This window comes from Halichondria panicea, chromosome 5 (genome assembly GCF_963675165.1).
Source record: "Halichondria panicea chromosome 5, odHalPani1.1, whole genome shotgun sequence".
NCBI lineage: Eukaryota > Metazoa > Porifera > Demospongiae > Suberitida > Halichondriidae > Halichondria > Halichondria panicea.
This window is the reverse complement of record NC_087381.1, coordinates 4,842,328-4,866,041: the sequence shown is the minus strand read 5'-3', so window position 1 is coordinate 4,866,041 and position 23,714 is coordinate 4,842,328. Positions and strand designations below refer to the sequence as shown.

General features: G+C 40.7%; 2 protein-coding genes and 2 long non-coding RNA genes across 14 annotated transcripts in view; 2 read left to right on the top strand and 2 right to left on the bottom strand.

Moving 5' to 3' along the window:
- The first annotated feature begins 6,539 nt into the window (after nucleotides 1-6,539).
- Nucleotides 6,540-8,496, top strand: LOC135336035 (uncharacterized). Its single transcript, XM_064531804.1, has 8 exons — nucleotides 6,540-6,846; nucleotides 6,904-7,046; nucleotides 7,105-7,208; nucleotides 7,261-7,364; nucleotides 7,414-7,523; nucleotides 7,583-7,634; nucleotides 7,851-8,221; nucleotides 8,269-8,496. Exons 1-7 carry the CDS (start codon nucleotides 6,540-6,542, stop codon nucleotides 7,955-7,957), a joined length of 927 nt encoding a protein of 308 aa, XP_064387874.1. The 3' UTR covers nucleotides 7,958-8,221; nucleotides 8,269-8,496.
- On the bottom strand, nucleotides 7,483-8,163 carry LOC135336147 (uncharacterized). The gene is made up of 3 exons (XR_010394764.1): nucleotides 8,026-8,163; nucleotides 7,690-7,973; nucleotides 7,483-7,625 (listed from the first exon to the last, which is right to left on the bottom strand). It is a non-coding gene; the product is annotated as an uncharacterized LOC135336147 (long non-coding RNA).
- Nucleotides 8,497-12,593: 4,097 nt separating the features above from the next.
- Nucleotides 12,594-14,553, top strand: LOC135336118 (uncharacterized). Its single transcript, XR_010394724.1, has 3 exons — nucleotides 12,594-12,808; nucleotides 13,039-13,560; nucleotides 13,729-14,553. It is a non-coding gene; the product is annotated as an uncharacterized LOC135336118 (long non-coding RNA).
- A 406-nt stretch (nucleotides 14,554-14,959) lies between these two features.
- The window catches only part of LOC135335879 (uncharacterized), an 88,729-nt gene continuing 79,974 nt past the window's right edge, over nucleotides 14,960-23,714 (bottom strand). For all 11 annotated transcript variants that reach the window (XM_064531518.1, XM_064531519.1, XM_064531520.1 and 8 more), the window contains 7 exons: nucleotides 19,515-19,613; nucleotides 19,362-19,466; nucleotides 19,205-19,309; nucleotides 15,911-18,132; nucleotides 15,750-15,818; nucleotides 15,265-15,606; nucleotides 14,960-15,118 (listed from right to left, as the gene is read on the bottom strand). In XM_064531518.1, coding sequence (XP_064387588.1) covers nucleotides 15,110-15,118; nucleotides 15,265-15,606; nucleotides 15,750-15,818; nucleotides 15,911-18,132; nucleotides 19,205-19,309; nucleotides 19,362-19,466; nucleotides 19,515-19,613 — 2,951 coding nt within the window. In that variant the 3' untranslated portion in view covers nucleotides 14,960-15,109. The remainder of the gene's footprint in view (nucleotides 15,119-15,264; nucleotides 15,607-15,749; nucleotides 15,819-15,910; nucleotides 18,133-19,204; nucleotides 19,310-19,361; nucleotides 19,467-19,514; nucleotides 19,614-23,714) is intronic.

The following is a 23,714-nucleotide window of genomic DNA, read 5'->3' as shown; positions in this document are numbered from 1 at the left end:
AATGAAAACTAGGTATAACTCGAGAACGAAGCATTATTTTGCAAATCCACGAATTCAAATCCAAGAAAACATGACTAGAAGCCTATAGAAACTCTTACTTACACTCTTGAGCAGCTGTATCGCAGTCTACACACATATAGACACACAAACACACTACCGTATACCACAATTGCGCATGCGTACCGAGGCATAATAAACAACCAATACCAGCTCAATGGCAATACTCACAAAAAAATTTTGTTATCAACATGAGCATTTTCAGTATATTAATTATGTGTCCAATAATTTAGCTGGATTATCTAAGTTGACCATGATAATTTTATTCTATAGGTGTTTTCGTACTATCAGTAAAGCATAATCGGAAATCATTAGTGAAGTTTCTACTGGTAGAGTGCCACAGCGATCCAAATGTGACCGACGAAGAAGGCAAGACACCTCTTAATTTGGCCAACAACCCTGAAATTATAAAACTCCTCTTGAAACACGGAGCCAAGGCTGCCAATGTCTACAAGAAACACAGTAAGCTCATCAGAAAGCTCTCCTCCGAGCGAACCCCACATCTTCCTCTGTCTGTGCTCATTATTGGCGATGGTGGTGTGGGGAAGAGCACTCTGTTGAAGTCCATTCTGAGCTCAAAAGGGTTTTGGTCTAAACTACGGAGGGCAAGACCTGTAGATGGCGTCGATGCGAGGACAGTTGGGATCATACCGTACGAAGTATATACCAAAGAGTTTGGGAAAATCATATATTTTGATTTTGCTGGTCAGAAAGAGTTTTACACTAGCCACTGTGCCATTCTGGAGAATGCTGTTCAAACCTCACCACCCATCATTATCCTCTGTGCTAAGCTGGTAGAAAGTGAGCAGGCGATTATTGATTCCATGTATCGTTGGTTGACCCTTGTCCAAAACCAGTGCACCAATCTGAAAGGCAAAGCACATGTGATAGTAGTTGGTAGCCATGCCGACCAGGTGAAGGAAATGGGAGAAGATCCAAAAGCCAAAGAGGATATCTTTGCCCCCATTATCAAGCAATTCCCAAAGTTTGAGTTCACAGGGTTCATTGCAATGGATTGCCGCTTTCCTGATTCGGATGACATGAATATAGTGAAAAAACGGATCCAGAAAAGCTCTGCTATTCTCCGCTCTCCAGAAACCATTAGCCTGAATGCTCACACCTTTTACATCTACCTTGCCGAAAGCTTCAAAAATGACCTTGCTTTGTCTTTAGGAAACGTCTACGAAAGAATTAAGAGCGATCTTAACGAGGATCTGTCACAACGCACCCAAGATATTCTTTCTTTCATACCCAGCACCGTCCCTCACCTTGTAGAGATCTGTGACCAGCTGCATGAAAGAGGTCTCCTCTTGTTTCTCCGCAATGACAGCTCTCCAGAGAAGTCTTTCTTAGTGATTGATCAAGCAACGCTTTTGTCCAGAATCACTGGGACCGTGTTTGCTCCTGAAAATTTCCGCCAACACTGCAAGCTAGCTTCAAGCACTGGAGTGGTACCTTTGTCGAAATTCAGCAAAGCATTCCATGGCTTCGACATAGGGATGCTGATTGCCTTCATGTCACATTTAGAGCTGTGTTTCGAAGTCATAGACAAGCAAGTCTTGGACTTCATTTCAAAGGAGATTGCTTCTTTGGCTGACAGAGATGCTTCTGTTCTAGAGCCTGACACCCGGTATCTCTTCTTTCCTGGGCTCATTCGAATCGAAACTCCAGACAAAGTTTGGAAAGAAGCTCAAAGCATCAAGTACCACTTTGGTTGGATGTTTGAAACATCTCAAGACACTGAGTATTTTGATTCTCGCTGCCTTCAGGTCCTCATTCTGAGAATAGTGTTCATGTTCCGACTTGCCCCTGCTAGCAAAATATTGCTCAATGTACCTTCCCTGCAGAGATTCTGCTCTGTTTGGAAAAGTGGGATCTGCTGGTGCAACGATGATGGAATCACTGTACACCTCGAGCTAGTTGAAAATGGCCAATCTCTTGTTCTCAAAATGCGCTCTGCCACAGTTCTACCTGAAGGTCTGATTCATCGTTCCAAAATTGTGAACAAAATCTGTGAGACTGTTGAACATTATGGCCGCAATGTGAATGTGATTGAATCAGTGATTGATCCAGATGAAATTGTCAAGCATCCTCTGAAAAATCCCTCTGACCTCCCACGAGTAAACATCAACGATATTGCAGCAGCTGTCTCTTTCAACAGAAGAATGATCAAATCAACACACCAAGTTGGCCTCACTTTCGAGCACCTCTTACAGTTTGAGCCGTACGCTGGCCTGGATCAAACCACCATACAGTGTATCCACAGTAACAAGAATGCCAAGAAAGATGAAAAAATATCCGAAGCTTTTGTTTCCCATCTTGCCAGCCAAATTGCCGACCCAGACAGTGAATATCCTGATCAAGTAGTTCGAAACAGTCGCATGTACAAAAAAATCTTGATCCATTCTAATGTAAAAATTCAGTCTGTTAGTCCCAGACAGGAGGTGGTCCAGGCCCTTGAGACGTGGAGGAGTGAGACTGAGGGAACTTACAGCTGTCTGAGGGAGACTCTCAACAAGTACAGCGTCTTCACTGGGAGAAACCCTCTGGTGAGTGTACATGTAATATAGAGTTCTGGAATCATGCTTATAGTGTTACCCCTTCTCCCATTCAGGACTTAGCTGGTGTGGCTCATGATGATATTAATCCGTCTGTGTTTAGTATCAGTGGTGATGAGCAAATGGTGAGCCGTCCGTAGCTGTACAAAATCTATTATCGGTAAATTAAAATAATGTACTAATAATTATAGTGTTCTGGAACTTTTTAGGCCCCACCGAGTATTTCAGACTTGATTCTTTGTGTAATGTATATATAAATATGTACAAAAGCCGGAAACTTTTAGCAAGAGGTTGTTAGTCTGTAGTCTCAACATGTTATGTGTATAGAATCCAGCGACCACCATCCTCCATGAGTTGATGGTCAAGAGGTTGCACAAGACGACCTTGCTCCAGTAGCTGTGCACTTTGATGATGTGGAGCTCTACTTCAACCCACTGAAATTTACTGACAATGAACAAGCTGACGTAAGGCGAGAGACTTATTTAAGTAGAAGCAATCAAGTGGCAGTGATCAACTGTTTGTCAATCTGGAGGGGTCACGAACCCAGCGAAGCAACCTTCAGAGCACTGATTAGAATCTTATTGGATCTGGGGAAGAAAGAGATTGCTACCAAGATCTGTCAGTATACTTGGTAGATAATCAAGTGTTTTGCTGTTGCACAGTATTGCACACTGCATGCAATAATTATATGCATGTTTTTCCACTCTTAAATGCAATCATGACTAGTAAATACTATATACCTCATGATGAGCTATTATTCATGTATAATTATACTGCTATATCTTTATGTGCAGGCCCAGCTAGTGATAATTATGAGTGCTGGGAGTGACTGACTGCAAGCGATGTACAATGAAATTGACATATAATGTTATTGGTCTGTGCTTTTATAGTTTGTTTAACTTATGCATGTCATGTGTATAGCCGCTGCATGAGATCACTGTGTGAAGTCGCCGTTTTAGAAACTGCACGGATTTTCTGGAGGGGCACAGCGCAGTAGCTAAAAGTGAACTAATTTGCAGCAGTATTAATTAGATCAGGGCGCATGTATATTATAATATAGTCCTACTAAAACGAAACAATCGGAAATGATTCAGAAGTTCCAATAATGCACCTGGTACACGCGCAGGGTCAATATTTAGGAAACATCTATAATTTATGGGTATTTCTGAACAGCAACCCCATATTGTGAAAGTAAGTCAGAACATTCGAGTCCACTCATTAACTCAAGTGCGCCACGGGATATAATTATAGTAGTCTGTCTGCCTGTCTGCCTGTAAGATAACTATAATATGTTTTGAGCACTGCAAACATTGAAAGCACCGCGGCATCCAGTCTAGAGAGTAAAATACCACAAATGTGTGAGTATATTATAGTTGTATGTAAATATCCCATAATTGCTAAGAAATCTGCTGATACCATTGTGTAGGTTAATGAATAAGCTACAACATGTTCAAAACATGCAACATATATATAAGGTGGTGGATTTGTGGTGATTAATAAAACAGTAAACAATAATTATTGTTACAGTGGGTTATCGGTTAGGGAGAGAAAAGGCTAACGGTTTCCAACTAAGGTTTGGATCTTGTCACAACATCTAGCTATTATGGCTATCTTATATAATTATGAAAGGTTTGATGTTGCTCAAAATTGCAAATTTTTAGTGCCATTTCGGTTAGGGAGAGATTTGAAGAATATCTTATGGCTAAGGTCCAAAAATTATACACGTAGTAAGCTTGATAAGAAAAATTTGTCCACATTTTTTTTACGATCACACCCCTATTTTCACCTAAAATGATTTTCCACTACAAAAACTATATTGGGGAATTTATTGTGTAGCTTATTCATTCACCTATACATTGTGTGGAACCTCTGTTAACAACTACCTCCGAATAAAGGCCAGTTGCTACAGTTCATTTAGTCTAGAGAGTAGATTACTACAAATGTGTGAATAGTTGTACTTAAATGTAAATATCTTTTGATTGGAGCATTTCTAAGAAATGGTGTTGATACCCGTGTGTAGGTGAATGACTGAACTACAACATATCCAAAAATGTTTCCATAGAAACATAAGATGGTGGGTTTGTGGTGATTAATAGAACAACAGCAAATTGTTATAGTGGGTAATCGGTTAGAGTAATAAAACACTAACCTTAAACAGCTAAGGTCTTAGACTTTTATCACACAATAGATTAATGGTTTAGGTATCCTAACCATCTCTTTATGGGTCTTACATATGCTCACAGTGTCTATAATTCATGATTTACCGGTTTTTAGGTACACTTTTGGTTAGAGTAATATCTTCTGAAAATTTTATAGCTTAGCTTTAAAAGTTCTCTGGTAAGTTTACAAATAAATGGGCTACATTTTGATACCAAGAACATCCTTTATGCTTATTCCATTGTTGAGATATCACTGAAAAGCTACATAATTTACTATTTTCTACTGTTTTGATGACATCACAAGCTGCTAACCACAAATCGATGACACTCAAATTACCCACATAAGTGGGCGTACAATAACTGTACGCCCATTTTTAATTACGTTTGTGGTTGATTAAAGCATCATTGGTTTGTGGTTTGCAGCTGCTGATGTCATCAAAACAGTAGAAAATAGTAAATTATGTAGCTTTTCAGTGTTATCTCAGCAACGGAATAAGCATATAGGATGTTCTTGATATCAAAATGTAGCCCATTTATCTGTAAACTTACTACAGAAATTTGAAAGCTAAGCTATTAATTTTTCAAAAGTTATTACTCTAACCAAAAGTGTACCTGAAAACCAGTAAATCATGAATTATAAACACTGTGAACATTTGTAACACCCATAAAGGGATGGCCAGGATACTTAAACCATTGAACAATTATGTGATGGAGTCTAGGACCTTAGCTGTACAAGATTACTGTTTTATTACTCTAACCGATTACCCACTATAACAATTTGCTGTTGTTCTATTAATCACCACAAACCCACCACCTTATGTTTCCATGGAAACATTTTTGGATATGTTGTAGTTCAGTCATTCACCTACACACGGGTATCAACACCATTTCTTAGAAATACTCCAATCAAAAGATATTCACATTTAAGTACAACTACTCACACATTTGTGGTAATCTACTCTCTAGACTAAATGAACTGTATATATTACGGCCAAGCACTCAGGTCCCAAATGAACAGTTTGTACAAAACAACCTCTCAACAAAGGCCACCTCTGTATAAAGGCCAAAACAATGTTCCCCAAAGGTGTCCGTTATAGAGGGCCAGGTTCCACTGCATGTATCAGCACAATTTCTTACCCAATCTTGCGATACATTTAAGTACAACTACTCACTAGGATGCACTGTACAACCTACTCTAAGACAGACTAGACTATTTTTGCTATCTGACTACAATAATTATCAACATAAATCATCCCCAAGCGATTCAACTTTGACCCCGCATATCATTTCATTTCTGGTTGCTTCGTTTTAGGTGCAAATTATGCAGCAAATTTGATGATCAATTGGGAGCTGTTCACGCGGCCCATGCGTGTCGCACCGGAAATAGACAGGAAGTTAATTTAATTGGGGCCAAAAGAGAGTGAACAATAGCTAGCTAGCTAGCTGTCTCAGGCCCATAGTAGCTACTAGCTACTACATACATAGATCTGAACTAGTTTCTGTACATAAGAATGAGACTTTTCTCTGTTGCATTGAAGAATTACACATCCTAAGACCTTAAACGAGCATGCTGACTATAAAAGGGGCGTGCCCTGGGCACTCGAGGCGGAAATGATTAAATATGGCCGCGTGCGGTAAACTCTCTGGCCTCCTTTTGCTTCACTGCTTGCTTCATGCACACATGGTTTTACTTTGATACGCCCCTTATAGCCTGCATGTAGCGCCTTGGCTCACGAGATACTTTGTTCAAAAAAGAGCAAAAAAAATGGCTGAAAGATGTGACAACTCTCGTTCTCTACCCAAGAAGAAGCGTGCTAGGCATGGTTTTCGGTACCAAATGGAGCTGAATTTAGATACTGAAGATGCAAAGCAGGCTTTTGTAGCTAGGATAGATAGGGCAAAGCGTTCTCTTGCTGCTACAGCTAGAGGCTCATTGCCCTTGGACAGCAGAGAGCTTATTTCTGTTTTGTTGGACAAGTTGGAGCAGGAGCAGGAGCAGGCAGGTGCTGTTCCTGAGAGAGAAGACCTACAATCTGATAAATCCAAAGTCTTCCCAATGTTGGAGAATTCAGGTTTGTGTGTGTCAATAGCTTTGATAAGTTTGTATAAAGACGTTACTTCTTGTTCAGGAATATTTACTGGCAATACTGACGCTAGTGATGAACAGTTGTTCGTGTGTGAACTGAAGACTTTGTTCTGTCTTTTCACTGGCCTATCCCAAGCATGTGACCAGTGCCAATCTTATTGTCGTAGGCCGACCAATTTTCGTCAGGTATTTCTGATCCGATAGACCCAATACATGATGTATGCAATATAATATTGTTTTTCAGAACGGGCATGTTGTCCGATTTGAATTCAAGTGTGGAAAATGTGGAAAGCGACAGTGGTGGGCTAGCTCGCGAACACTCGGTGGACGATACCTTGTCAATCAAAAGTGAGTAATTCCATACGTTTTCAAGATTAACTTGGAATTCTATTTATTGCAGGATCGTCCATGGTTTTACTTGTGCTGGAGTTCTCCCAAGCCAGTACCTTCACTTTAGTAGTCATGCTGGCTTGGGAAAAGTTAGTTCATGGTATATTTTGTCAAGTAAGTGTATGTTATAACTGTACTCTTACAAAACACTGTGACGTTACAGTGTACAAGAAAGGTGGATACTTAGACGTCGTGAACGCTTGTGCCAAGGCATCCATGTTGAGAGCGATTGACGAAGTGAAGGCATTACCTGGTTACTCGCAGGACGGTGAGGTAATTAATTCTTATGTGCTAGTTTTGTTTTTGTTTTTCAGTAATGACTTTATCAATAGTGTATGGAACTCCATCTGGATTCGGAAATCGTTCACGCACCTCCTGGAAAAGGTATATAGCAATTGATCGTACTTGCACTGTAAAGTGGGCATCATTTAAAACTTACTCTCAATACTCAATCAGGCATCACATCCCTCTTGTCATGTGCACTGGTTTTGGTCACTTTATATGCCATATATAGAGGGTGATTCCATACCCCCAACTGACCTAGCAGCGTCCAATACTTGCGGTATAGTTTGAAGCGCTTCACCATATTCCCCAAATTAGGTGCAGCGCTTCCAATCAGCCAGCTGGGTGGTCTGGCTCTGACACACGGTGACAGGTGGCAGTACGGGCAGGGACCCTCTCCGTTCAAGACCGGAGGATCAACGTGATCATACCCTCCGGGACCTAAGGAAAGTACCACTCATTTTATTCATATGTACAGGTTAGTGACATTCACCTTTCTTAGGCCTCGAAGGACCGGCTTCACCCCCAACCGTCCTTACTCGAGAAACACCTGTGCAAAAGATAAGTGATCGTCATCCATATCACGTGATAATTATTGAAATTAATTCCTCTAGAATTACCTCTCTTTGGCCTCTTCGCTGGAGGGGGAGCAGCTTCACCACTGGATGTATTACTGCTTGACACTGATGGTAGTTTAATTGTATTTGAAATAATCATTCTAATATTTACTTTCCAGTGTTACCTTCGGATGGCGCCGAATCAATTTCGTCAAGAGTGACGTCGGGAAACAGCGCAAGCAACTTCTGGAACTTCTCCAGAAAGTGCACTGGAGGATGCTGGCTGTACCGTACCTGAAGCTGAATAGATGTACATTTTATCTTCTTTCTTATTTATGTAATGGGCTTCTGTGGTACCTTGAGTCTTGCTTGTTCTGTATAAGTAGCCATTATGTGTTTTTTGTTTGCTTGTGTTAAAAAAAAACCACGTGCATGTATCCCCACCCTGGTATAAAATGCGCATGCTTGTTTTAGAGCTGTCTAAATCGTTTGAAAGGGCTATGAAGCGGGAAAAGAAACGAGAGCTGTTTACAGATATTTGAATGTTGGAGCTGGGGTCAAAGGTCTGCCCAGGGCGCAGGCCTTTTGTACCGCAACAGGCGGAAGTGAATCTAAACATTAACCGCGCGCGCCTTATAAAGCCAACATGCTCGTTTAACAAACCTTCAAAGAACAAGACATGCACTCACAAAAAAACTATAGTACTAGGCACAGCTCATGATCATAATATTATAGACTGCATACTTATTTCTTAACATTATGATACACACAATCACAAAGGATGCATGGAGAAATGATGATGTTTACAAACACAAAATATAATTTTTGTAAGTCTGACGACGTTAAGGTAGTGGTGTATTTCCATCACCAGGTCACTGTACTACACAGCTATTGCACGACCAATCGTAATGAATAACAGTATCCCTTCCCTCTGTCATTGGCATGCCAAACTTTTCCAAAGGGTCTTGGCAGATCCTCTATGTTCTGAGTACCCTGGGAAAGCAATTTACGGGTAAGTTTTAATTAGCATATTTCCAAAACTATACAGGTTAGCAAGGAAAAACTTTTCTCAAGGCACATCGGGATCATTAGGCAATAATTATGTAGACCTAAACAATAGTGATGTACAATCTACTGTTAACCAGCAACTCCCCTGCAAACAAATGTACTTACTTTTCACACTTTTATGTTAATATTCAACAATAAACAGCATAATAATATTCTCAACTTAGCTATGCCTAAGGCATATTTCAATGCTTCCTCTACACTGTGATCTAAGTTCACTCCTTCGTGCCAATGACACATACTGACCATAATAATTATAATATAACTCCGGACTCAACAGCAATTGCTGGCTCTTGGCCGAGTTATTTGGTTATTATTGCCATTATTGTAATCCTTCTGTATTCCTCTCATCAAGAACATCTGAGAATGAACTATGTTATAATGCTATATGTTACTATAGAGAACAAGACGTCTAGCAATACGTGCGATTGACCCTTTACACACAGCCTTGCGGGAATCCTTCATTCCAGACGTCCTTACTCTGCATGTACCTGGGGTCCTGGGCCGAACGGTCTATGGCATTATCTCTTTCCTTGGCAATCTGTTGTAGAAATTACAACAACGGTAACGAATCGTTATGATGAATTAGATGAAGTTGTATGTGAGCTCCTCCCTGACAAACAAACTGTAGTCTAGGTAACGGCCTTATCAGTCAAGTAGGCTAAAAATCTGTGTCCTTTGATGTAAGCTTTGATGTCTCTTTGTGCATATGTAGTTATAAAAAAAAAAAAAAAGAAACCTTTGACTAGCTAGGAAGAGTAGCAGTAGTAGTAGTAGTAGGAAGAGTAGCAGTAGTAGTAGCAGTGCAAGCAGGACTAGACTAGATTAAAAAGTTGGTGGAAAGAATAACTGACCGTTTGGACGTCACCTGGCTGCCAGACTTTCATCTGGACTCTTCCCCCTGAGTAGCTGGCCTTTCTCTAAGCCACAAAACTGAGCAAGAAGCTGAAGAAGCAGCTAGACAGAGACATGTACCTAGCCTTGAGAATTGGGAGGCGTGGCTCAACTAGTTAGCCCAGCCCAGAGGAATTGTTACCGTGGGTACTGAACAACCGTAGAAGTAGGGCTACCCCTGGCTTTACTGAATTAACTAGCTGTGTCTGCTGTCTAGTTGGACCAGATTTAGCTAGATAATGGGGTAGAGAATAGTTGAGCGGTGCTGTGTGTAGCTTGAACTGTACTGGCTGGCAAGAATCTAGTAAGCACCCTATGCACTGATAACTCGTCAGAATGGAGGGTATGTTCTAGGGATCTGGACAGTTGTACATCCAAAGGAGCCAAGGAGTGCCAATCATCTTCTCCCAGTCTCTGACACGCTAAACAAAAGGAGCTAGAACTGGGAGTCCCAGCTAGAATTGCTAGCCGGATCTAGACTAATAGAATGACATGGAGGCGTGGTGAGGCCTGATCCACACTAATTGATCGACCTAAAGACGCTCCTGTTCCAGATTTCACGAATGGCAAGGAAAGGGATAATAGAGGTACACTATAGCCTAGCCTCGATTCCAGGCCGCTTGAATAAGGCGGCCTGGTAAACCAAGTCTCTACTTAACGACACCCTACACTGTAAGGCTACAGATATTATAGGAAAGGCATGATGTGTTCCTGTGGGTCCCCTGATGAGGCTGTGGTAATATAGACCAAGCAATTGTTCTGCTACTAAATCTTGCCTTTATGTTCGACAAGAAGTCATTGCTGAAGATAAAGAAGCTAATGATTACTCTTGAAAGCTTTTAATAATCTTTAACTCGACACTCAGGAAGTTATTCACTCAAGATCTACTGATGTATTAAAGAGTCCACTACTCTTCCTAGCTGGCAGCTCTAGCTGTCTGGGAGGCTTTCTTAAACTGTCTCTTTGATAAACAGAGCTAGAAGAAGCAACACTGCTGCAGCATAATTCTACTTTGATTAGTGTCTCTGAAAGCTGCCATTGTGGTCACATTGTCATACGTATTATTCCCTTTTGTAACTTTGTCCGGTTTTTTACAATTAATTTGTATGATGAAATTGTTGTCAATTATTTCGCGCATGCGCATACAAGGTATACCAGGCCGCCTTGTTCAAGCGGCCTGGAATCGAGGCTAACTATAGCCTCGATCCCAGGCCGAGTTTTCGCTTTTATAACGGTTAGGCAAACAACTAGACTCGCAAGCCACTCCCTTTTCTCTGATTGGACGGGGGCGGGAGAAACGGGACTGGTGACTCTGGGCTACAGCTTGTGTAAATCAGGAATGCTTATTAATGTCACGTGCAAATTATCCAATTTATTCTGATGCGTCAAAAGCTAAAGACACACAGAAGACAAGTATACAGATCTATCTAGCCAGCCTTTTGATTTTATAGATCCTTGTACCAGTGTCTGTTGTGCCACAACTTGTGGATTAGCTTGGAACAGCTGATGAACGTAGAAATCTTGGCAGTCCTTCTTTGAACCGAGGAGTGGCAGCGATTTAAGACAGCTTGTACAAGTCTGACTACTCTCAATTCAACTGCTGCCGTCTGCCATTATCTGTCTTGTATTGTACAGGTTATTAAAAGCTTTAGGCAACCAATGACTTTCGGCTACCAGTTCTCATCACGTAAAACTAAAACAAGCTAATCTCTGCTGGTGTCTTAGATGACTATATCCTAGCTGAATGCCTGATGATGTTATTACTCCATCATTTTCTCTTTTCTAGCACTAGCATCCATTCTTAAACTGTAGCTAAGAAGCCCGCGATCACTTTTGCAGGCTACGCAATTCTACTTAACCTCACGCAATTTTTGGATCACGTGGAAAAATCAATGAATAATCTCTACCCAAATTCTGGTAGAGACACAAAATGTGTCCCAGAGTCACCACAGAGGAGGCTGGAACCACTTGACCTTAGCTAATTAAGGTCACTAATTGGATTTATCCAAACTTCTCTTGCAGACTACTTCAAGCCTAGTTTTTAGTGTCTATCAGTTTAAAACCTTATTTTTCAGGGGGGGTCAAATTTTATTTTCGCCAATTTTGCTCAGAAGCAGAGATACAAGTCTCAAAGCCAGTATGCAGTGACCTCGAGAACAAGCCGCTCATGATATCGAGGCTAGTGCAAGAGCAAGACTTTTGATTGTATCTCTGCTTCTGAGCAAAATTGGCGAAAACAAAATTTGACCCCCCCTAAAAAATAACGTTTTAAACTGATAGACACTAAAAACTAGGCTTGAAGTAGTCTGCAAGAGAGGTTTGGATAAATCCAATTAGTGACCTTAATTAGCTAAGGTCAAGTGGTTCCAGCCTCCTCTGGAGTCACCAGTCCCTTTTCTCTCGCCCCCGTCCAATCAGAGAAAAGGGAGTGGCTTGCGAGTCTAGGAGAACAACTGGGCCTGATACTAGTTGTCTGCGCATGCGTCAACCAATTAGCCCATTTCTGGCTATTAGTGTATTCTCGTTCACTTTTGTGACATTTATATTCGTGTACTATCGTGTATGAAGTCAGTTCCCGTTTTATCATTATTGGAATGGATTGGAATGGCTCTTAGCTGAAGCTTCTGTCTTCTCTGAAGCTTAGAAAACATTATTCTGAAGACTTAGCTGAAGCTTCTGTCTTCTCTGAAGCTTAGAAAACATTATTCTGAAGACTGAACAACAAGGGAAGAGGTATAAAGCTTTGTCAAGCTTATTAAGGTCAGATATTTTTGTGTGCCCTATGCTATCAAGTCTTGTTCATGTTTGGCAAGATCTAGGTAGACTATAGTTTCATCATTAATATGGTGGATCAAGTGAAGAGTGTGAGCTAGAGAACTTGGTGCTGCCATCATCAGCTCGTCGATAATGACACTATAACCTGTTTAATACGAGAAATTTAATATGTATATAGATCTACACGTATTTAGAATGTCAACTTCTCTGTACAGGAGCAATGGCTATCCCAACAGTGCTCCTCTTGGCTATACTAACGGACGAGACTGGACAGTTTGAGGTAAGGGTTTAACCGTCTTTAATATTGTGCTATATTCCCAGGATTGGAGTATGACCTGCTCGTTCGAGCGTTGCTGGGTAGCTCAGAGGCATCAAGAGAATCTACGTTTTCAAAATTTAACTGATTTACGAGTTGGGGCCTAGAATCAGAGAAGTCCAGCAGCCTGCTAAATCTTTTTGAAACGTAATTTGAAGGCATTCAATCATCCTGAAGTTGTCCTGGGTCACTGTAATCGTGCTGCAGCACAACTGGCAACTCCTCAGGCCCTTGTGAAGCAGCTCTCTATGTGCATATTTTGTGTACTCACTCTGTGCATTTTCTGTGTACAAATTTCGAAATATTTTTTCCGACCACAAATACAATGAAAATTTGACGCTTGCGCAGACAACTAGTACCAGGCCCAGTTGTTCGCCTAACCGTTATAAAAGTGAAAACTCGGCCTGGGATCGAGGCTAAGGTACACTAATGAGCTTGTGTAGAATACCAAAACTAAGACTTTGTACTACAAAGTGCACTGTGAATTATGGTTAACTCTATAGATGAAATTAGCAGTTAATGATCAGTTGCGTAAAATAATACATTAAGTTTTCTATTTGTAACACAAGGCTAATTTCTTCCATTTTAGACGGGCATCACAAGTTGGTGAGATGGAGATTTGTGACATGCATTGATGGATTCTCACGTATGATCGTTTAGAACGTGCATTGCTCAATAGCAACAAGGCATTAATTGTATATGGAAAAGGATTTGAAGCGTTGTTCATGAGCCAGAGGAAACAGCAATTACCTTCCACTTCTGTAATAAACCCAGTCACTTCAAGCAGGACTGCAGAAAGTTTCTAGCATCACAGAAGATTAACGAACTGAGACAACTCGAGACCCCAATAGATGTCACACTTGGTGATGGACGGTGCCTAAAAGCAAAGCTGAAGGGACAGTGAAGATGGAGACACTATACTGCCAGATAGAAGCATCAAGAAATGCAAGCTGGAGAATGTTCTGTTCATCCCGAAACCGTCATAAAAAATTATACAGTCTACTGAGCATATCCAAAACATCCGACTCAGCAAAACTGGATGTGAGGTTTTCAACAAATAAAAAAAACGGTCGATTCTTTGCTACCAAAGACCAATCTGCGGAAGAGAGCAATCGACTAGATATATGGCACAGACGATAATTTATAGTCAATTTGGAGAGACAGCCTATGAACAATGACAAATACGATTATTGCAGGCCCGGATCTAGGGGGTGGGTTTCAGAGGTTGCAACCCCCCAAAGACTCACAAAAACTACCTCAACCTACACGTGTGTGATTGTGGCTAATTATAAATCAGCAATGTGCATGGTTAACTTACAAGCTGTGAACTATATGAAGTATTTTATAGTATCTGTACAAGTCCAGGACACCCTAAGTAGTAAATACACATTCATTCCACACATACCGTTCACATGTAGCTATTATGTATACATGACAAGGCACCTAGCTGAATATAGTCATAGATAGTACTGTTCTATCCATGATATAGTATAGTTTGTGCACGTTTGGATGTCAATTTCAATCATGGATAGAACAGGAAAGGGATTGGAAACGACCAGGCCGCCCTGTGTCAACGGGTGAAACACTCCGTGTTATGATTTCACGCTCGCGAATGTTTTTACCGTACTCAGGTTGTATTTCAACTGTTTCTAGCTCTCCTATCCACTAGCGATCACTCAGGGCTGGGAGGTACTCTAGAGAAGTAAGTTTACACCACTGACAAGCTCTAAGTCCGTTGTCTTTACTCTGTTTTTACTGAGTTTAGCTTGAATTACTCCACGTCAACTTTTCTCTTTCCCTGCTGTGAAGCCGAAACAGCAGCATTGCTTGACTTGAATTGGTTACACTATATTCCACAACAACATGGGGCTCAAAATCAAATTGAAACAGAATTCTTATTTAAACTACGTGCACTCGCAATAAACAAAAATGTTCAATTCAGAGTCCTACTGCATAGCTTTACTCATAGATCACTGGGACTGCATGTAAAGAAAGTATACGTAGTAAATCAAGCATGAATTCCAAGTAACTGATTATAAGCATGGGCTGAACTAGCACACTGTACAATTATATACAAGCTTGCATGCATATTTGAAAACTGCAGTCACTGTGCGTATAGATACACCTTTTCTTTCAAGTATTGACAGATCTTGATAGCAATCTCTTCCTTCTTCAGATCCAATAAGATCCTAATCAGTGCTCTAAAGGTTGCCTCGCTGGGTTCGTGACCCCTCCAGATAAACAAACAGTTTATCACTGCCACTTGATTGCTTCTACTTAAATAAGTCTCTCGCCTCACGTCAGCTTGTTCATTTTCATTCAACTTCAGTGGGTTGAAGTAGAGCTCCACATCATCAAAGTGCATAGCTACTGGAGCAAGATCGTCTTGTTCAATCTCTTGATCCAACTGCTTGTCAGTGACTCCATGCTTGACCATCAACTCATGGAGGTTGGTGGTTGCTGGACCCTATACAGATAAAATGTTGAGAAAGTCATTATATACTAGCTAAACAATCAATGATCTGGGGTAAACTTTATTATACAACTGTATACATTAAGATAGTCTGAATTCAGCGTGCATGGGACCAAGGGGGGGGGGGGACAACGCACCTTTTGGTCATCACCACTGATACTAAACACAGAGAGGTCAATATCATCGTGAGCCACACCAGCTAGGTCCTGTATGTACATGCATGAGGATATTATTAGTGAAATTAATACACGATTACGTTAACTCAACTCACTTACTAACACTTTATAATTCCACTCACCAGAGGGTTTCTCCCAGTGAAGACGCTGTACTTGTTAAGAGTCTCCCTCAGACAGCTGTAAGTTCCCTCAGTCTCACTCCTCCACGTCTCAAGGGCCTGGACCACCTCCTGTCTGGGACTGACCAACTGATTTTTAACAGTAGAAGCTTGAGATTGGCTCAGGATTCTTCTGTACATGAGAATACTGTTTGGATCAGAAATTTGACTAGCAAAATGATAAATGAATGTGTTCGAAATTTTCTCGTCTTTCATGTCACTGTGAATACACTGTAGAGTGTTGAGGTCCAAACCAGCGTACGGCTCAAACTGGAGAAGCCGTTCCAGAGAAAGGGGGTGATTAATAACTGACTTCACAGCTTTTTTTTGAGAGATGACAGCTGTAGCAAGATGTCTAATTCTAAACAGCATGAGCTCTGAGGAAGGTTTTAGAGGATGACTGACAACTTCCTGTGGATTGATCAGTGATTCCACAACTACAATACTGGGACAAACATCTTCCACCGTTTCGACAATTTGACTGACTATCTTGGAGCGACTGGCTAGGCTCTCAGGTGTAAGAACTTCAGATCGCATTTTGAGAGTAATAGACTTGTTGTTATGAAGCTCGAGGTGTGCGGTAATCTCATCATCGTGGCACCAGCAGATCCCACTCTTCCACACAGAGCAGAATGTTTGAAGGGCAGGGCTATTTGTGGTGATCTTTTCGAGAGGAGCAAGGCAAAAAGTGAACACTAGCCTCAGAATAAGAATCTGAAAACTCCGTGGATCAAAGAATTGGATGTCTTTAGCACATTCAATTATCCAGCCAAAGTGGTAACTCATGGAAAGATCTTCCTCCCACACACGCTCGGGAGTTTCTATCCTGATGAGCCCGGGGAAGAAGAGGTAGCGAGTGTCCTCTGAGCTTGGCTCCATCTTCTGAATGTACTCTAGAACTTGCTTGTCTTTGATCTCAAAGCACAGCTCTAAATGTGTCATGAAAGCAATCAGCATTTCAGTGTCGTAGATCTTAAATGCTTTGGTGAACTTGGACAAAGGTACCACTCCAGTGCTTGAGGCGAGATCGCAGTGCTGGCGGAATCGCTCAGGAGCAAACACTGTCCCAGTGACATCAGAGAGCAATTTCTTGTAATTACAAATCAGAAAGGACTGTTCAGGTGAGGATTTGTTTTGAAGAAACAGCAGCAGACCCGTTTTACTTAGCTGGTCACAGATATCAACTAGACGGGTGAGGGTGGTCGGAATGAAAGAAAGAATGTTCACCATTTTCTTTGACTCGTGTGTTTGGTCTAGGTCGCTGTGTATTCGCTTTTGAACAACCTTTAATGAAACTGCAAGTTCCTCTTTGAAGCTTTCGGCAAGGTAGATGTAAAAGGTGTGAGCATTCAGGCTGATGGTTTCTGGAGAGCGGAGAATAGCGGAGCTTTTCTGGATCAGTTTTCTTGCTTTTGTCATATCATTCGAATCAGCAAAGCGGCAATCCATTGGAATGAACCCTGTGAACTCAAATTTTGGAAATTGCTTGATAATGGGAGCAAAGATTTTCTCTTTGGCTTGTGGATCTTCTCCCATTTCCTTCACCTGGTCGGCACGGCTACCAACTACTATCACGTGTGCTTTGCTTTTCAGATTAGTGCACTGGTTTTGGACGAGGGTCAACCAACGATTCATGGAATCAATAATCACCTGCTCACTTTCTACAAGCTTAGCACAGAGGATAATGATGGGTGGTGAGGTTTGAACAGCATTCTCCAGAATGGCACAGTGGCTCGTGTAAAACTCTTTTTGGCCAGCAAAATCAAAGTAGATGATTCTCCCAAACTCTTTGGTATATATTTCGTACGGTATGATCCCCACTGTCTTTGTATCGACACCATCTACTGGTTTTGCCTTCTGTAGTTTAGACAAAAACCCTTTTGAGCTCAGAATGGACTTCAACAGAGTGCTCTTCCCCACGCCACCATCGCCAATGATGAGCACAGACAGAGGAAGATGTGGGGTTTGCTCGGAGGAGAGCTTTCCGATGAGCTTACTGTGTTTCTTGTACACATTGGCAGCCTTGGCTCCGTGTTTCAAGAGAAGCTTTATGATCGTAGGGTTGTTGGACAAATCGAGAGGTGTCTTGCCTTCTTCGTCAGTCACATTCGGATCGCTGTGGCATTTTTCCAGACAAAACTCCACTGTTGAATGTTGCTCATGCTTTACTGCTAGCAAGAGGACACCTGAATACATGCAGATGTGAATTATGGTAATTAAAATGTCGGTGAACTCCATAAGACACTAGTATAGTTATACATGCAGCCTAACTCAACTTGGTACATGATAATTATGCTACTCAATCATGCATGTCCCAGCATAACTCTGTATAGGTATTGGCTGCAACTCAACACGACGTTTATTCATATACATGCAAGCATCCAACGAAATAATAATTCTCATGTTACATGCATATGTTAATAAATATACAATTATAAAAGAGTATAATTATGGAACTGAACAAATTATGGGTTGGTGGTTGATGGTGAAAGCATGCAGGTTGAGTTGGCATGAGCTCTCCAGCAGTACTTCACCAAAGCAATTCTTGTAAGTATGAAAGAGTCAATTGTACACACATGCACACACTGGAAAACAAACTAAAATTTGGATTACAATTTTACCACGGAATTACCAGTTAAGGATATTCACACAAAATTAATGTCAACCTATCTAGTGTCTTGTCTGAGATCCAGAAAAGGGTCACACTTTCTCCTTAACTAAATAATTAACGTTTGATAAGAAAAATTTGTCCAGAAAGACTTTAGTTCCGGAGGTAATTGATGTTACACATACTTTTACGATCACCCCCATTTTTACCTAAATGGATTTTCCACAATCTGTCTATTAGATATACGCTCCTGAAATTTTATACACAATACCATGCTGTAGCACCATATATAGCGAGTCAATTTGGCGGGTCACCAAATGCCAATGTTTAGCTTGATACTCAGTCCCATTATATCGCATGAGATCAATGATTCAGCATGAGTCAAATTAAAAACCGCCAATAACAGTAAATTCAAATTTACCTGCTATCGGTACAATTCAGAGTATTAGCACCAAATTTATAGTTGCAATAAAATAACACCAACAGGTCATTCACAACCGTGAAAATAAGATGGAAATTACTTGTTTGCATCACAGTGATGAGTGATGGTGAGATACCACAACATACAATTATTACGCACGTATAGAATGCTATATACAAGGATGTGTAATATGCATATGTACGTACGTATACGTACAATGATAACTTACTTCTAGGATCATAATGATGCTCATTCACAAAGTACTTGACTGTCTCCAAGTGGCCATTAGCACAGGCCAGAGAGAGTGGAGTGTCACCAGCCTTGTTGACTAGCTCTGTGGAAGACCACCATCAACAACGTAACGTATACGTACAATGGTAACTTACTTCTAGGATCATAATGATGCTCATTCACAAAGTACTTGACTGTCTCCAAGTGGCCATTAGCACAGGCCAGAGAGAATGGAGTGTCACCAGCCTTGTTGACTGGCTCTGTGGAAGACCACCATCAACAACGTAACAGCACTGATAAACACCTACTCTTTAGATCAACATGCTTGTTGATAGCCTTGACCATCTCCAGGTCACCACGGGAACACGCACTGGAAAAAAGGGTGTCTCCAGCCTCATTCACTGCAACTGTGGATACAAGCACATTGTAGACACTCGAAAAAATTTAACAGTGCTCATGCATTGTGTGGTAATGTGGTAATGTGATTTAGGAAATCACTAGAACCTTGGAGTTGTAAACAGGATATAATAGAACCTTCTGGTGTGTGCACACGAGATCGACTTTCACGAGATCAACTCCCATGCACGAGATCCAACGTACCAGATCAACTTTGCATGCGGTCAACTTTCAGTAGATCAACTCTATAGAATCAACTTTTCATGGAGTCAACTCGACTCCTGAAATCAACTCAAATCAACTCCAATCTTAAAATCCAGCTATTTTTAAAGCTATGTTAATTGACCTTTCTTTACTATAGTACATGTGCCAGTTTGTGCCAAAGGTTGACAGGAATTGAGTAGCCACTAGATTTATGCACTAATTTGCACCATCATGATGATGGCTCAATTCATCAAGACAAACCGAGGAGGAAAGAACCTTCAATTGGAGGGGTATATATCTATACAAAAGTAAGAGACGGAAATTATCAATTCTGGAGGTGCAAAAACATAAGGTGGTTGCCCAGCAACAACCACTTCAGAGGGTTTGAGTGTAGTTGTAAAGAACGAGCATGAGCTTGCCATCCAACTGGATGCTCCGAACATCCCAAGAGTTGATGAACTATAAGACTTTCCACTGGAACTACTTCAATCAGCATCAACCTAGAACCATGCAACAACCATGTTGAGGGGATGGCATTCTATAGGGATGAAAAAAGTCATTAGCAACCCTCACCCAAACATCTTTAATTTAAATGGACATGCAGAGAGGAGGCAGTGACCAAAGCGAAGATTCAGAGTTACATTTTTGAAACTTCTCGGCTACAGAGACGCAGAATTAAAGAGAAGGAAAAGACACCGTTTGACCAATTTAACACAGGAGGCATGGCGTATATTTATCAGCCATTAAGAACATCTCTTTTTTTCTTTTTCACTTTTGTAAATAAATTCTTTTACATTCGATTCTTGTAATTGAGTTGATCCTATGAATTTGATCATTTGAAAACTTGATTCTATGAGAGTTGACCTCATGCAAAGTTGATCTCATGTGAGGCAATCAACCTTCTATATGTTAGTAGTACATACTTAGCCTTGTATACTATAGTTATGCCTCGGTGCGCATGCGCAAGTGAGGTATACGGTCATGTGTTTGTGTATGTGTGTGTGTGTGTGTGTGTGTGTGTGTGTGTGTGTGTGTGTGTGTGTGGACTGTTTCAGCTGCTCAAAGATCAATGAAGTGCAAGTAAGAGATTCTAGTCATGTTTTCTTGGCTTAGTATTTGTGAATTTACAAAATAAAGCTTCGTTCTCGAGTTATGCCTATAGTTTTACTTAGCCTTTTCAGAAGAGTCCGTAGCAAAACTTGTTCACCAAGTGCTGCTACTCTACTTAGTAGTTAGCTCTGCACTAGAATGCTAGCTATTGCATGGTAGCTGCAAGAGTGAGAAGAGAGCTGCAAGGCTCTGCTGACTTGCAGCCAGACTTGAACTTTTGGCATCGATCGTTTTTAACAACAATCATCGTCGATCATTGCCCACTCTTTGAGTTTCCCTGTGATTCTGGATTCTGCATGCAGCAAAATTTTAAATGTTCATCATGATAATTATAATCAATGTGTGCATAAAATCTAGCTATTAGTAGCTGTATATGCATGTGCATGTCTATAGCTTTGACACCTCCACCGAGGCATCAGCACCCACGGTGCTTTCTAGTGACTTCTTATTCTGGGAACATTTCTGTTTTTGTATAAATATCTGTGCGCACGTTTTATATCTATCAGAGTTCTAAGATATTGACTATACACGACATTACTAATTATACCATACCCTCGCAAATAATTTATATGCCCACCATTTTCTGTACGTTTACTGTAATATATAGATATAAAGTAAACTGCCGAATTTCGTCATCTAAGACAGTCAATAATCGTCAGCTAAAGTGCATATAATGCACGAACAAAACGAGATTGATTCTAACTAACTGCACACACCAATAGGTGGCTATGGGACTACTAAGTAACCAGCGAAAATTTGGATGGGCCAAGTCTCTTAAATAATGTCACCCTAAAAATAATGAAAGCACCGCGGGTGCTGATGCCTCGGTGGAGGTGGTGTCAAAGCTACTGTAACATAACATAAAGCTGCATACATTATAATTATACATTTAATTTTGCTGCATTTTGAGTGGGCAGATCAAAGGGAACACTGTGCCAATATCTGCCATATGGCACAGGTCAAGCCTTGAACTGTGCCACTATCTAGATACTGGCATAGTATGGCTGAAGTTACCTAAAGCCCACCCTTCACCCAGTAACCTTAAACGGTCCCTTTTATAGTGTTAACAGATTCAGTGGTAGGCAGAAAATATTTTCATGCGTCTGGTGCATTCCACAGCCACCACAAGTAGTTGAAACTAGTTGTCCTATATGTTATATATCCTATGTGATTGGCTAGCTATAATTGCGCATTAATTACTCCTCTACTCCTCCCACAGACAAAGGCCAAGAGTTAAACAATAACTTTCTGGAAAATAATCCAGTGCAAACCAGAGCTGCATAAACGCTCAAACCGAAACAATATAACTTCAATCAAAACAATCAATAATCGACAGTCTAATATAACTCTATAGCTAACAGGGAACAGCTGCAACTTGATACATGTGGCACTCCAAAAATTTTCAATTGGCTACTTACTTTTCGAGATATTAGAACAAGTTTGGGGATGTGTATAGCAATCAATAATCGGTGAGTATTTACCGTATTACTAGAATATTTTGCGGGTGAAAAACCTTTGCGAATGAGCCAAATCAGCAAAAAATTTGACCCTTTGCGATCTAACTATTGCGTTCTGGCAAGGATCGTGTGTATTTACTAGTAATAATTTAGGTTTTGCGGATTTTGTTGTTGCGAATTGATCAACCCTCGCAAAATTCGCAAATGTTTGATTCTCGTAAAACATTAGTAATACGGTAGTGTGCGCATGCATAAATCCTGTAATTCCAGTAAAATTCCTAAAAACAAAATATTTTAGCTGTGGGGGTTTCTACAGTTGGATTATTGAAACACATGTTTATAGAGGCGGATATAATTATTATCAGGAGATATTTTGCCCGATAATTGATTGGCCTGAACAATGATTGCTGATTCTATTATAATGGAGAGAACACGCACGCATAAACATGTACTGTAACAATGTACCGTATATAGCAGATAATTTTCGTGAGGTAAAAAATTCGTTTAACTGGAAAACGGTGATTTTCGTGAGTACAAATTTCGTTTTTAACTTCATTACTTGCACTACATTGCATGTATTACGGTAAGCCACGCCTACATTTTCGTAGGGAAAATTTCGTGTAAGTCAGCTTGCCCACAAAAGAAATAGCTAGCAGGCTACGTATACAGAATAAAAATTGCTACTTAGATAAGCTTGGTTCCCGGTTTGCGGTTCTGCCTCGAGGATAATAAAGGATAATGAATTATTTTGCTCTCTATTAATTTTATCAATTTTATTTGGTTATAAAACGATCGATGCCAAAAATTTAAGTCTAAAATTAATGGCTGCAAGTCAGCAGAGCCTTGCAGCTCTCTTCTCACTCTTACAACTACCAATAGCTAGCGTTCTAGTGCAGAGCTATAACTACTAAGTAGAGTAGCAACATTCGGTGAAAAAAGTTTGCTATACGTACTCTTCTGAAAAGGCTGCTAGGCATAACTCGAGAACGAAGCATTATTTTGGAACTCCACGAATAAAAATCCAAGAAAACATGACTAGAAACTCTTACCTGCACTTCATTGATTCTTGAGCAGCTGTAGCAGTCTACACACATGCATGCACACACACACATACACACACAAACACACTTACTACCATATATACACCTCGCTTGCGCATGCACACCGAGGCATAATAATGCACATGACTGTACATTCTATACAGGGTTTCATCTAATGGGGGGGGGGGGCAGGGGTGAACCTCCCCCCCCCCAAATGTTGTTGAATAATGACATCATCACATTACTTGAGTACTGTGTGATGTGCAATATGTAACTAGATGTATTAGCATGTAATAGGGGG